General features: G+C 34.4%; 1 protein-coding gene across 2 annotated transcripts in view; it reads right to left on the bottom strand.

The window, feature by feature from the left end:
- CDH18 (cadherin 18) overlaps positions 1-15,185 on the bottom strand; it is a 1,599,127-nt gene that overhangs the window by 74,598 nt on the left and 1,509,344 nt on the right. For both annotated transcript variants that reach the window (XM_069101403.1, XM_069101404.1), the window contains one exon: positions 11,772-11,908. In XM_069101403.1, coding sequence (XP_068957504.1) covers positions 11,772-11,908 — 137 coding nt within the window. The remainder of the gene's footprint in view (positions 1-11,771; positions 11,909-15,185) is intronic.

Below are 15,185 nucleotides of genomic sequence, written 5' to 3'. Positions count from 1 at the left end.
TTTATATTTCCTATTTATATATTTAGTTCATAATGTGCTTCCTTCAGAACACTCTTATGAGGTAATTAGGTCAAGTATGTTATCCTTACACCCACTTATTCCTTTTCATCTTCTCCACCTTCTCTCCTCTCAGCAAAGTGGAATGGAATAATGGCCAGAGCTAGCATAAGAGTCAAGAAGACCTGTGTTTAATTTTGCCTCTGACACATCTTGACCATGTGATGCTGGGCCTTTTCATGATCTCTAGGTATGGCATGGGCAGAAAGAAGGCATGATATAGTGAATAATTCTGGATTTGGAATAAGTAAGGCATGGGTTCAAATATTGATTTACTTAGTACAATTACTACAGCTTACACACAAGCTTGGGTGACCTTGGGAAAGTTACATAACTTCTTCTATGACTCATTTACCTTATCCTTAAAATGAATACTGAGGTAGATGTCCTCTGACGTCTCTTGTAGCTTAAGATCTATGATCCTGAGGTATTTAACCTCTAAGATCCTAACCTAATGCTCTAAGTTACCTAAAATTTGTTGATTAGTATAATTTTCTCACTGGAAGGAATGCTTTATATTAATGAACAAAAATGAGAGACAGAGTGATAATCAGTGGTATAGAGATACATGTAAATGAAGAATGAGAATGTCCCCATTTATGGCTGAGGAAACTAAGTCTCTTAGATGCTGAGGGACAACCTCACTGACATTTCTAGTAAATGTTTTAGCCAAGGGTTCAAGCTAAGTTTTCTGACACCAAAGCCAGTATTGTTTCCAGTCCAAAGCCAGTATTGTTTCCAGTATATCCACACTGCCTCTCAAGTCATACATACCCCAGTACCACTTAAAAATTTTATCAGGTGTGGAAAGCAAGATAGTTTAATACTGAACCTTAAAAACAAAACAAACAAAAAAACTATGTATCCACTACACCTTTACTTAAATATAATGTGCTACACTTAGTTGGCACATAATAACACTTAAAGAGTAATGGGTCATCTGCCAAAACATGATAGGCACATTGTAGATAAACCCTCCCTTCCCCCCATTTATAGAGATGCTAGAGATGGAGTTTATTGTTGAGATGTGACAATTGGCTAAAGGATCATAAATGTGCAAGTCATTCTTGCTACAGTTTTTTAGCATGTAGTATTGCCTATTATTTAGTATATTTCAGGAAAATATCATTGTTGTAAGGAGCTTTATAAATTATCCAATCACTATTTACATTATAAGAAAAACTCAAATTTATGTAGGACTTTTAAGGATTGTAGTACACTTTATGCATGTGATCCTCCCAACTGTGTGAAATAGATGGTACCACTATTTTCATTCTACATATGAAGAAACTGGGGCTGAGAAAGGTTAAGTGAAAAAAAGGAAGGTAAGTGGCTTTTCTAAGGTTGCATAACTAGTAAGTGTCTGAAGCAGGATTTGAATTCACTCTAGGTCCAGTACTCTATCTCCTGTACAACTTAACTGTCCTTTGTATTAAATGACATCATTTTAAAGATGGGTAAGAAAATGAAGTTCAGGGAAATTAAATAACCTTCCTAGTGTTACCTGAAAGTTCAGCTGTGAAGTCAAGACTAAAGCCAATAGGTCTTGACTTTTAGTCCTATGTTCTTTCCACATCATAAACTTTTCCAGTCCTATGTTCTTATCGCCACATCATAAACTTTTCTAGAATGTGATCACTATAGCATAATTCTACACAATGTAAGAAAGAAACACATCAATTTTGGTGATATTTGATTGAAACTGGAAGGATGGAGTGGCACTCTACTCTACCCTCTCTATAGCATTATACTTATTTCCTAAAGCACATTGTGTTGGGGCAGGTAGGTGGAACAGTGGCTAGAGCATGGGCACTGCAGTCACAAAGACCTGAGTCTCAGACACTTATTAGCTGTGTGTGACTGTGGCCACTTAAACCCATGGACTACAACAAAGTACATAGTGTCCACCTGGGGAAGGGCAGAGCAGGGAGGAATAGGATACTCTGACTTAAATCTAGGGCTCTTTCTGCTTTTATATACAATCTTTCCTTAATACTTTCACTATTCAAGTGATAAGGCTGTTGTTAGAATATATAATTTATGAAAATTAACCATGATAAAATGTTTTTATAGCTACCAAACACTATGTAAATAGTTATTATTATTATTATTATTATTATCACTAGATGTATACTATTAGTAGGTAGATGAAAGTCCTACCATCTCCTATGTGAGTATTAGTTACAAGAAGGGAGGAATTTTCTGCTTTTGCCTGGTAAGGAAAGAATGAGCTGGGCAAAGCATTAATAAAAAAATATTTCCCTTAATATATTCCTGCATAAATTGTGTCTTTCCAATATTTCTAGTACTCCCCCCCCTTACAGTGATTAATGAAAAATATGCAAAAACGGCAGCAATATAAACTATCTTCATTATTATCCACAGTACGACTTTTTTAGTAAACAAACATTATTTTAATTTGTTCCATAGATGTCTAATTTCCAGAGCATTGATATTCTAAACTTTGCTTCATATAGTCTTTCAAAAGAAAACGATAAATCAGAGTAAATTTTAGCATTTGTATATGCAGGTTCTTTTTCCCCTTGGATGGGAGTTCCATTTTTTGTATTTTCAAAAATTCACACAAAAAATAATTAAAATCTTGGATATCCATGAAATACTAGATTATGTTGAATATTAATTTAATACATCATTCACTTTGCATTGCTTGTGTATGCTCTAAAAATCGTAACTATTTCTCTGGAGAGTGGGTTGTTTTTGTTGATATAGAACTTCTTTTGGTTCACTAGAATCTTTGATCGTTCCAGAGCCTATGAATGAATTTCATTACATGGTATTTGAGTTTGCAACACTTAAAGGAAATTGGACTCTCTGGAATAGTTCTTTTTGGACTAAATTAAAACATTTTCAAAAAAATAACAATATTAGTTATTGAATAAGCCTAAAAATTTTACCTAAGCCAAATAACAGAAATGCAGTTTAGGAGCATACAATGAAATGAAACCTGAAACTTAATTGCACGACAATGATGCTAACTTTAAAGGAAAGCCTTTTAAATAATGTATTTCTCTCCAAAATCTTGAACCTGAAAAGTAGGCTTAATTTGCAAAAGGAAATAGTAAAATCAAAATTACTGTGATAATCATAGGAACACATTTCTGTAGCACCTTAAGTTTACAAATTTCTTTCCTTGCCATCACTGTGATAAGTAATTAGGTGTAGTATTTTTCTAGATGTCATTTTGCACCTACAAACCCCTTAACTCTTAGGTATGCCATTAGCATAAGACTTTTTGTTTTCAATGGCATCTTTAGAGATCATATAGCTTGAAACTTTCATTTTATAAAGAAACAGGTCAAATGAGGAAGTATATATAGACCTGGAAGTAAAGAACTCACAAGGGCAGAGCTAGGACAGGAACCCAGGTCTTCCTTCTTAAATCAATACCCTTTTCCATCACTCAGTGTTATTTTTACTACTTCTTTAGGGCAAATAGGTAATGCAGTGGATAGACTGCCAGGCATGGAGTTAGGAAGACTCATTTTCCTGAGTTCAAATCTAGCCTCAGACACTTCCCGTGTGAACCTGGGCAAGTCACTTAACTCTATTTGCTTTTGTTGCCTCATCCCTAAAAATGAGCTAGACAAGGAAATGGCAAACCACTTCAGAATCTTTGCCAGGAAATCCTCAAATTATATCACAAAGAGTTGGCCACAACTGAAATGAATGAACAATAGCAAATACCACTTTATTGTCCCCCCATGTAGTACCTTGAAATTAATAAATTTTGTTAATATTGGTTATACATTTCTAATTAAAGATGATTCACAAGACAAGATACAAACTGGAGATGGCACTAAAATTAATCTTACAAGTTTAATCTCCTGATCTCTCTTTTAGAGGCTAAATAAATTGTTAAAAAATATGGTTTTGTATTTTTAGAATGAAAATTGCTAACCATTAAAAAGCTAAATCATTTTGTACTTTAAATTCCTATCTCTAAGATACATTTAAAGCAGTATGATCACCTACTGGAGGCTCCTATAGAATGTTTTAAAATTTGCATAAATATTGTAACTCCCTTATCCACAAGACAACCTGTACATTTGACTTTTGTTTTCCCCATCTTTGCCTCATAATAGCAGCCAAGACCTTGGCTTCCAATATTCCTCTTAGAATAATGACTGGACAGAATTAACAACTTTTGTTTGACTTCAGGCTATTATTTCCTTTCAGTCTGTCACTACTCCTCCAGAAATGCCTAGATACTCTCAATAATTATTTGCTAAGTGTAACACAGGTTTGAAGCTTCAAAAGGTTAAGCTGTGCCTTTGATCTTAGGAATGGAAGAGTGGCTTTGATCTGTAAATTAGAACCATAAAAGTTGAAAGCACTTCACCTGTTTCTGAAGTGAATTACATTGGTACAAGTTCATGTTTTATCACTGATTGCCAATGCAAAACATATTCTTTCCTGCCTTCCTTCCTGCCTTCCTCTCTCATAGTATAATATTTGACATACACTTATATGAGTGAATCATTTCCCAATGGAACTGAGACTATTTTTTTAAGTTTTTTTTTTTTACATTCATGGTCCTTGTAACCTATTCATTCCAAATTACTGTGAACACTTGCAAATTCATTTACTGCAGATGCCCCAGAAGTCATGTCTGCCATCTGATTCTATCCTGTTTGAATGTATTTCCTTTAAATCCTTTTTGATACAACCTGGAGCACTTCTAATCGAAGGGATCATGATTCTGTATAATCTTTTCCTTTCTCAGTGAACAGTTTCACCACATAACTGTATTTTTAGAAGCCTTCTGAAGGGAAAATCCCCATCCTGAGGTTTAATAAATTTTGTAATTTATTTTTGATTGTTTTCATTTAAATTTCCAGACTTTGAGTAATGGTTTCAAAGTATTTTATTCTCTGCAATGTTTTGAAAACAATCCTACTGCTTAACCTCTGCATTTTTGTCTTATCACAATTTTATTTACATTAAAAATATGTTAAGGATATGGGTTACTTGTTTACAGACAGATCAGAAATCTATCAATTTGTCTTAAACTGTTGTGAGTTTAATGTATGAGAGAACTGATCATTGAAATATGAGGATCTAGAAAAAATATGGAAAGATGAAAAATGATAGAAAGAAAGAGAAATTGAATGTCCCAGAATTATGAATCTTTACAATGTTTTGTTGTAGTTTATGTATGAACTCTTCAAGTTTATTTTCAACATCTGATATTTTTGCTAAAATAAGGAAAAGAGATTTGTCTAGGAGCTAGGACATCTGAGTTCAAGTCCCATTTCTGCCATTTGTAAGCTGTATAACCTTAGCTAAGTAGTTTCATTTCTCTTTCATTAGCTGTACAATGAGGAAAATGGAGCAAATGGTCTCAAAGTTCCCTTTTGAATCTGAAATTCTAAAATCCTATTAGTTCAATATTGAGACATGCCAGGCAATTAATTAAGATTTGGTTTAATCAAAATGTTGTGCCATGAACAGCAATTTTAATGCATTGTAGGGAGGTTTCTAGGCAAAAATTTTATGACTTTCAAAAATAAATTTTCCATCTTATACTTGTTACATTCTATTAGTTGGTGCCACAGAGGTGTTCCCTGACATGGAATGTGTCAGAACCACCTGTCTCATATAGAAGTGGTCCTAAATCAAGAAAATAGATCACATTTAAATGGTTCTTCTAGTAATGCTTCAGAATTATGAAGGCTCAAATTTTCTTCTACAACTTGCCTAGATGCACATTTTAGGGGATCATTTGTTTTAGGGAAGACTTCAATGTGAGGGAACATAATGGTTATTATGGCTCTGTGGACTCAAATCAGAGCAACTGGATAAAACATAAAGAATTTAGTCAAAGCAATTGTTTGATATGAAAAGAAAAAAGGAACCCTTTTTCAATAATTAAATTCTCTCAGATTCATTTGTGTGTCAAAAATTAAGTCAGAACAGTGGGAAAATGTGGAAATAACCATTTCGTATTTTAGATACCAAAATGAATCTTCAACAAAATTTATTATTCATTTATTGATTTACTTGTTTATTTATTTATCTTGGTTTTGGCCACATGATCACTGGCCAAGTATGGCAATAGAAACATTTTTGAGGAAGATTTTTTTTTCCATTTATTTATAGGAGCAAGGAATTTGAAAATGATTTTTCCCCATCTAGACCATTAAATTAATTCCACATAATCTCAAGAATCTAGACTGAAGAAAGAATTCATATAAAGCAAAACTAGGTAATTTGCAATAATTTCTTGGATCCACTTCTTTGATAGAGAAAATGTATTAAAATTCTAATATAAAAGGAAGACAATAGGTTGTGAAGGTAGATATACCTGGACATATTCAGAATATATACAACTACCCAACTGTACTTAAAGCCATGGAGAATTATCCTTGTACCATCATACCTAATAAAATGACTAAATCTAGATGGGTAGTGGAGAAATAAAGCTGCACAATACATATAACAATTGGAAAATGGAGGTGTATATCTCATGTTAGTGGAGAAAAAAATAAAAGAATATGTATGTTTGTAATATGATATTGACACATTGAAAGACATCTTATTTAGATTATAATGATCTATAAAGTTGAGGTCAATTGAGTTTCCATCAAATTACCCCAACCTGCCTAATATATGTAATAAAAAGCTGGAATCTTTAACAGGTACTTTAATCATACAGGAACAAATTCAGTCAAATCAAGTAAAGATATTCCCACTAAATGTGAAAAAGACACATATCAATATACATGTTCCTAATTTGCCAGTAGATGAATTGAAAGTGATGTTAAACAGGAGTGTTCTCATTGTCTGAGAATCTAAAATATCAAGTCAGTTTGGCCTGATGGAGATGTGAATTGAAAAAGGTTTTGGTGGTGGAAAGAAGAGAAAATTGCCTCCGGGAAGGCATCATTTGGGGTTAGGGGATGAGGAGAAGCTCAGACTTGGGCCTTGTCCCCTATAATTTCTCCTCCCATATTAGGTGGAGAAAGAAATTCTGAATTTCAAAAGTCTGAAAACTTAAGGTTCTCTGTCTTCTCATCAGCATCGTAGTCATGTCCATGGAATGTCCATTGTTAGAGTCTGCTTCAGGATTAGAGAAAAAATTGAATGAAGATTCATAACTCCACATGGAGTCCAACAAAGAAGCTGTACCATGTCTATGGGGAGCTTCTTGAGCACACTCACAAAGTGTAGGAAAGGACTTGCAGCCCAGAAGCTATGGGTTAATTCTGTACATATATGATAAGTAAGCTTGAGTTCACTTTCCCCTCTACTCAATATGTATTTGTGAGAAAGCATGTCACAGAATTTTAGGAAGTAGTATTTGCAACAACAGTACCTGCTGTAGCAAATTACCAGTTTGTCAAAGCTTATCCAGTCTGGTTGACTGAATCATATAAATTACTAATTATGATGGAAAACACATAGCTGGAGGGGAGTCTCTGAGCAGGTGTGCTACAAAGGCAACTCTCTCTCTCCTAAAGGTTACCTCTGAATCACTTAGGAATGTGGTAGCCCTATTCTGGGGACCTAGTTCATTAGGGGAAGTGGGAATTGGGATAATATCCTCAGAACACGAAAAAGTAATGCTGATCAGGTAAAACCAATTATATTTCCTCAAATCTTTGGTCTTTACTTATTACATATGTCATACCCTAAGACACAGAGTTTGACATGTAATGTAAAATTAACCAGAAACAATAACATGTAAACTTAATGAAAGTGCCAAGGACTGGGGTTCACAAAATTTGGGCTCTAGTCCTGATTCAAGAGCTATGTGATACTAGACAGATTCCTTATCTTCTTTAGGTCTCAACTTTTTCATCTACACAATTATACCACATTATATAATCCCTAACTTCTTTTCAAATCTAAAACTTGAGGATTGGATTTTGAATAAGACTTCTTGATTGTGGAGACAATCATCCTTAACAATGATTGTACTGTTTGGGGGAGAGGGGAAGGAGTAATCATTATTTTATTAGCAGTATTTGCAAAAATCAATATCTTCTGGATGAACTTGCTATAAAAGTAAGCTCAGGAATATGCTTGTTGAAGTCCCTCCATGAACTAAAGAAAAACAAAAAATGCAAACATACTTTCTGGAAGTCAAATTAAATAGATCAAAATGAGCTCACTGACAATAACAAAACTAATTCCTAGCCACTGGAGGGACTTAAAGCCACCCACTCTGTGCAAATGAATATTTGCTTTGTTATATGCAGGTGCTACCAAAACCTAATTTTCTGATTACAGGGCAACAGGGAAAAATTTCATGAAGCCTTCAAACTTCTATTCTTGTTGCACCATACAAATTAACATAAAGAACAGAGGTAACTTCTTCCATCAAAGCACCTGACACACAATTTGTGTTCCTTTAATTACATTTCTCCAGTGAAATAAACTCACTTTGGACTCATCTGTATGAAATAACCAAGATCTTGGGGAGTCCCTATCCCTATCGCCTCCCTACTTTTGAAAAAAAAAGAAAAAACAAGGCAAATGAGGGGTGTATTGGGATTTGGTTTAGGAAGCTGGCTGTAAAAATTTAGATGGAGATTTAGTTGGGCATTTAGATGGGGATATTGAGAGAAATTGGAATCAGTGAAGTGGTTGAGCAAGAGTAAAGGGATGGAAAACTAAAACATCAATTTCAGAAAATATTTATTCAATACCTAATATAGATGGAGGTATTGGGCTAGGCACTAAAGTAATTGAATAATTCCAGATGCAAAAATGCTAGCAGTCAGTTCTCAGGAGAGTTCATATCATTTGGTGGTCCTTAAGTTAAAGGATGAGTGTCTTACTTTTCCCCCACATTTGACATTAAAAACAGAATGTGTTTATATTTAAATCTTTCCCCTCTTTCTTCACCCCTTCCCAGCATTTTCTCCCAGCATCCACAGTTTGTCCATAACTAAGAAGCATGAACACACACCCACACCCTTCCCTCCCCCCACCCACAATGCACATATTATGACACTATAGGGTATATATATATTTTTTTAAAGCAATTGGGGTTAAGTAACTTGCTCAAGGTTACATAGCCAGTTGTTATTTCTGGGTGTGGTGCTAAGTATCTGAGCCCGGATTTGATCCCCAGGTCATCCCGACACTGGAGCCTGTGCTCTTACTTGCTGAGCCACCTGGCCGCCCCTAAGCAATTAGGGTTAAGTAACTTGCTCAAGGTTACACGGGCCAGGGGTTTCTGGGTGGGTGCTAAGTTTCTGAGCCCGCATTTGATCCCCAGGTCATCCCGACACTGGAGCCGGTGCTCTTACTCGCTGTGCTACCTGGCCACCCCTATAGGGTATTTTTTGATTTTTATAACTCTGTTCACTGAAAGGAAAGTCTGACTAATGGAACGGTCACACAATTAGTCAAAAACCATACCACATAGAATAGACTGAAGTAGTCATTGTATTAACTTGGATGCTGCCAGCAGGTAGTAAGCCATTAATGAAATAACATGGTTCAAATAGATTTTCATCGAAGCTTACAATAATGGAAATAAACAGAGTTCTAATGGGAAAAGTTGTCAACTGCATTGCTGAGAGAAAAAAAAATTCAGATAATGTTTAGAAAACTCATATTGATGATTAATGTTATTGATGTTCAATTGTTTCAAAACAATTACAGTTGGAAGACTTTCTTCAGTACCCTGAAGACATACTTCCATTGTATTTGTATTTCTCTATATATTCACCCAATGTGGCTTTAAAATCTTAGCTAATGCTCATTCTTTTTCTGCACCTGTTTGTGATTAGGACTAAATTATGTTTTAGTGCATGTTATATTGAAATGATATTTTTCATAGATACTGTAAACCACCCTGAGGTGGTGATATCTGAGGGATTTTTTTATTATAGGCTATAAAAAACACAATTTTACTATTTACTTTTCAATTTTATTTGGTAGAAATACATTTGCTCAATTCCCCAAATAGGCTTTGTATAAAAATAAAAGTCAATTATCTGCCCTTATAAATATATTGGCCAAGATAGCTGCCTATATATTTTTACTTTTATCTTTCTGTCTGAGGTATACACATTGCAATAGGTATTATGTACATACAATATTTTAGATTGTAGTATATGTATGGATATATGGGTGTGTATACATATGTATATATGTGTATATATGTGCATGTATATATACATGTATAAATGAAGTTCTTGATGAAGCAAATATTTTCCAATCACATTATATTTTTTGTTTCACGGATGGAAACATGAAACAATTTGGTATTAATTCGCATAATAGGAGTTAAATGTCAGATGAGCCAGAAAATAGATTCCAAAGTTTCTCATTAGAAAATCTTGGTATATGTTTCAGCTTCATTCTGGACGCTGTTTCTTTCCTCAACTATCAGCTGACCCTTTATCACAAAACTCTTATAAGGAAACTAAGGTTGGATTTGCTGCACTTCTTTCTTGTCTCTTCCTAAGCAAGATTCTTATTTGTGGCTTAGTACCTAGGATGATATATATAATTCAGTTATCCTGAAGACTTGAAAAATTGAATTGGCTGTATGACCACATACATTGTTCACCTATTATTATGAATTAAAAAGAAAAATGGGATCTATCAAAGATATGGTAGATTCAGATATTTATTAAATATAGCATGAGTTGATGCTGCATAATCACATGCTTAATAACATAAGAAATTAATATTTAATCAGAAAAATCACTCTCCTGATCCTGTGCTCTGTATCTAATAGAAAAATCAAGGGACTTTATGGCAGTAACCATTTATGTTACCATTCTCTAAGGTGGAAAAGCATTAATTTTCTTTTAATGACTTGTAGATTTACTGTATCATTAAAGAATTAATCTGAAGCTTTCTTAAGTTGCAGAGAAGTGTTGTTATTCCCATGTACTTGAAAATGACAAACAACGTCTACTCCCTCAGTTTCATGTAAATTATTTTGCCCTCTCCTTTTTTGCCCCAAATCACAGAATCATCACAAGTATGCATTTCATTTTAGTATTTTTTTAGAATTTTTTCTAACCTCTAGGAAATGAGGAGTAGGAGGCAATGATTTCCAAGGTCCTTTTCAGTTATAAATCCTATTATCTACTACATTCCTATTCAACCTATAATTATTTGTCATTATTTTTAATATGTTTTGAGACAATCTTTCATATCTATACTTTGAGCAGAAGATGATTTGCAACATGCTCCCTAAATGGACAGATTGTCTCCCTTAGCTTTTTCATTCTATTATTCTTTAGATTAATATATGATCCCTTAGCTTAATACATGATCAATAAGCCTCTAGCAGTCATTATTTCACTGTATGGTGTCTGGGTTCTTCAGGGATCAGTAAAAGACTGTCTTAAGGCTGCACAGTATTATCCTATTGGAAGAACCTAAGTAAATTGCTGTACAAGAATCCCTGAATGGTCAAACAGATACAATTGCTGGTTCTATCATACTCTAGGTCATATTTTCTTTTGGGTCCACATGGACAATGAGGTAAGCACAGGTCATGTTCCACAATGCTCTAGAGCAGTATTCTTATATGTGAAAAGTACAGAATCTTCTGCTCTCCGACTAATCACTGGGCTTTCTGTCAGTCGACTTTGGGATTGAAGGTAGCCTTCTAGGACCAGGGGTGGAAGTTTTGGGGAATGATCATGCAAACAGGGGACAGGAGAATGGATGTTGATAGACAGCATGATTTTTTTTTAATTGATGCAGAAACTATTTACCCTTTTCTGAAGCAGCAACTGTGATGTTGTACCATGGTGTTTCCTCTCTATCAAGGACTTTTGCAGTCTTAATGGTTCCAGTGTTAACATCAATGGTGAAAAACCTACCATCTTCAGCATTGTGGTCGATGAAATATCTACAGAGAAATTGAAAAGTATACATTAGGTTTCATAATTTACAATATAGAATCAAAGTATCTTATGAATATGTAGGCTATTTTAAAAAATCCAAATATTTGAAAAATACATATTCCAGTGTTTAAAAAGAAATTATGGTTCTACTTAATTTAGATTTGACTTTCTTAAAGTCATATTTCAAACTATTTACTTTATGATTTACATGGCATGATATTTTGGGGGAAAATTTATATAAATGGAATTTCCAGCTAATGGAGTTCCTATATTAATAAGGAAGGCATAATTTATAATGGTACAATAGTTTTAAAGTATTTATTAGGCTGCTATTATTGGATTCCACTCTTCCTTTGCCCTTCTCTGAAAGAGGAGTGTTTATGGGAAGTCTCTGGCTCATTCTTGGTGATCCTCTATAGCTTATGCCTCATACTTCCCTCTCTCAGGTTGCTTTTTGACTAATCTAGGTACATTTAGCCAACCATCCCCCCTCCACCTTTGAACCTCTTGTTATCTGATCCCTGGATCCATACCTTTGTGAATTTCTGGTGTTTGTCATCAAGAGTAATTCCCACTTGGGGTGGTCAGGTAGCACAGCAAGTAAGAGCACCGGCTCCAGTGTCGGGATGACCTGGAGATCGAATCCCAGGCTCAGACACTTAGCACCCACCCAGAAACACTTTGCCGTGTAACCTTGAGCAAGTTACTTAACCCCAATTGCTAAAACAAGAGTAATTCCCACTCATCCATTTGGACCATAACCCCTTTTTTCTGAGTCTGTTGATCAACGGCTAATCCCTGGTTATGGGAATGTCCAGCTGCTCCAGGAGTTGGCAGAAACATATATTCCCAACACTGTTATTAGTGTTTTGTGGGCAACTATGGAGTTATTTACAACAATTTACAATTTTTATGAGAGAAAATAGATTTGTGCACAGAAAAAGCTAATAACAATATAATGTTTCACATAAATCATTAGTGTGTGCTCTAGAACACAAATAGAATGGAAGATTTGTAGAAATATCACAGAAGAGGTAGATCTTGACTTGAGACTTACAGCATTAGAAAAAATAGAGAATTCTGAGAAGCCAAGAGTAGTGGAGTTTATCTCAGGCAAGGGAAAAAGCAGAAATTCTTTGGTATGGATTTATAAAAGGTGAATAAGCACCTTGATTCTCAGAATGGTTTGTGGTTTCATTAATGTAGGAATCCTCTGCAATGCCAATGCACATTTCAATAGCTGCTTGTTTGCTCTTGTCTCTATGACTCATCTATATTTAATCCAAATGGGCCAATACATTTAACATTAGGTTACATGCTTCCTCCACTGTTATGGATTTAAACTTTTTTTTTCTGTTTAAATTACTTGCTAGTCCTAGATAGTCATCTCAAGCTTGCAGAGGTTAAAAAGCACATCCATAATCAACCAGCATTAGAAGCTGGATATGAACCCAGGTGTTCCTGACTTGAAGTTGAGCACCTCTTGGAACCACCACACCTCCCTGCCCCTCTATAATATTCTGCAATTATTTCAGTGTGCTCAAGACATTTGTCTTGGTCTTTGATATTTTAAGGTTGTTAATATAACCACTAAGTTGACATCTCTGCTCTCTATTTCTCACTAAGTGATTAATCTCCCTCCTATTCTAGTTATACATTTCCCTAATCATATTTCTCACCCTTTCCCCATTAAAGTCAATACTGATAACATGCTACATTTGTCAATATGTTTGGCACATTTCAACAGGAGACACCCAAGAGAGCACAAATTAGGGACTGACTCACATACCAAGCAAAGTTACCACATAATATGGTACTAGAGTCATGTATTTTCAGAAAGGGAGTTTTACATTATTTTCATACTACTACCAAGGTAGTTAAAGACTAAACTAGGCTGGTCCTAATTGACTTTTTTTTTTTAGGAAATCCAGGTTAAGTGACTTGTCCAGGGTCAGACAACTAGTAAGTGTCTGAGGCCAGATTTTAACTTGGGTCCTCCTGATTCCAGGACTGGTTGTCTATCCACTGCACCTCTAACTGCCCCCCCCCCCGATAGATTTTTTTTAAATTAAATTTTTAATTTATGGAATAAAACAAGCATTTCCATAATATAGTATAATAAAAAGATGATTGCAAATGAAACTGCAAATTATCAATAACTTGCTATTCCTTCTAAATGTATAATAAACTTGTCATGCACATTTCTTTTTTTCTTCCCTCCACTATAGAGATGGCTACCATTAGACAAAAATAAAATAAGATCTAAATAATTGGAAAAATACTAATAGTTCATGGGTAGGCCAAAATAATGCAATATTTATGGATTTCTGATCCAGGAATAAGACAATTTTTGAGCCAGTCAGAGAATAAAAAATGATTAAGTGCCTAATATGTTTGGATTACTATGCTAAGTAATGAGAATACAAAGAAAGGTTAAAGAGCCTTTGCTATCAAGAAGTTTCTAGTCTAATGGGTGAGAAAGTATATAACAGGATAATTGGAAATAATCAACAGAGGCACTTTAATTAAGGAGGATTGGTAGAAAAAAAACAGCTTCCTTTAGAAGATAAAATTTTAGGTGGCATTTAAAAAAATCAGGAGAGACAGAATGCAGAGACGAGGAGTACAATGAAAACTATGTGTGTCATTTTTCTCTCCCCAGATGCCTCACTGTACTTCTATTTCCTCTTGGGACTCTGTAAAATGGATTTTTGCCATGCCAGTCTTGGCACTGATGACTAGAACATTTTAGAATGAAGTATGCTTTCCATTTTAATTGTGAAAAAAATTAAAGACTGATACAGTGATAATTATACATCTTAGATGGACCTTGATTGTGTTTTCATTTTTCTTCTTGCCTATGGAGGTGTGTATCACTAATTCTACAATATGAAATTCTTCCATTCAGAATAATGGTATTAGAAGAGCTGACTCATGGAGTTGCAATTGAATTTTTACTTCAAATAAAATTAAGTAGTTCTGCTTAACTGCCTTTATTTCTTGGATTGCTGCCTAGGAATGAAAGTGACAACTTACAAATGTGAAACCTGAGAAGCAAGAAGGGATTCAAAGCTAATATTGCTCAAAGTGTGATGTGTTCAAATATAATTATTTCTAATTAAGAAATTAAATATTTCCATGAAACTGTTTACTTTGTTAGACTTGCTTCCAAATTTTTACATGACAAATTGTAAGAACTCATTGTTACTAGAAGCTACTTTAATTTTTTTTTGTGAAAACAAAACCAAAATGGTTTTCATTCATTCATTCGTGTATCGTATT

This window comes from Petaurus breviceps, unplaced genomic scaffold (assembly GCF_028583685.1).
Source record: "Petaurus breviceps papuanus isolate PSGF00001 unplaced genomic scaffold, PetGlider_PUasm1.0 47, whole genome shotgun sequence".
In the NCBI taxonomy this organism is placed as follows: domain Eukaryota; kingdom Metazoa; phylum Chordata; class Mammalia; order Diprotodontia; family Petauridae; genus Petaurus; species Petaurus breviceps.
Note: the sequence above shows the minus strand (reverse complement) of the source record. Positions and strands in the feature narration are given on the sequence as shown.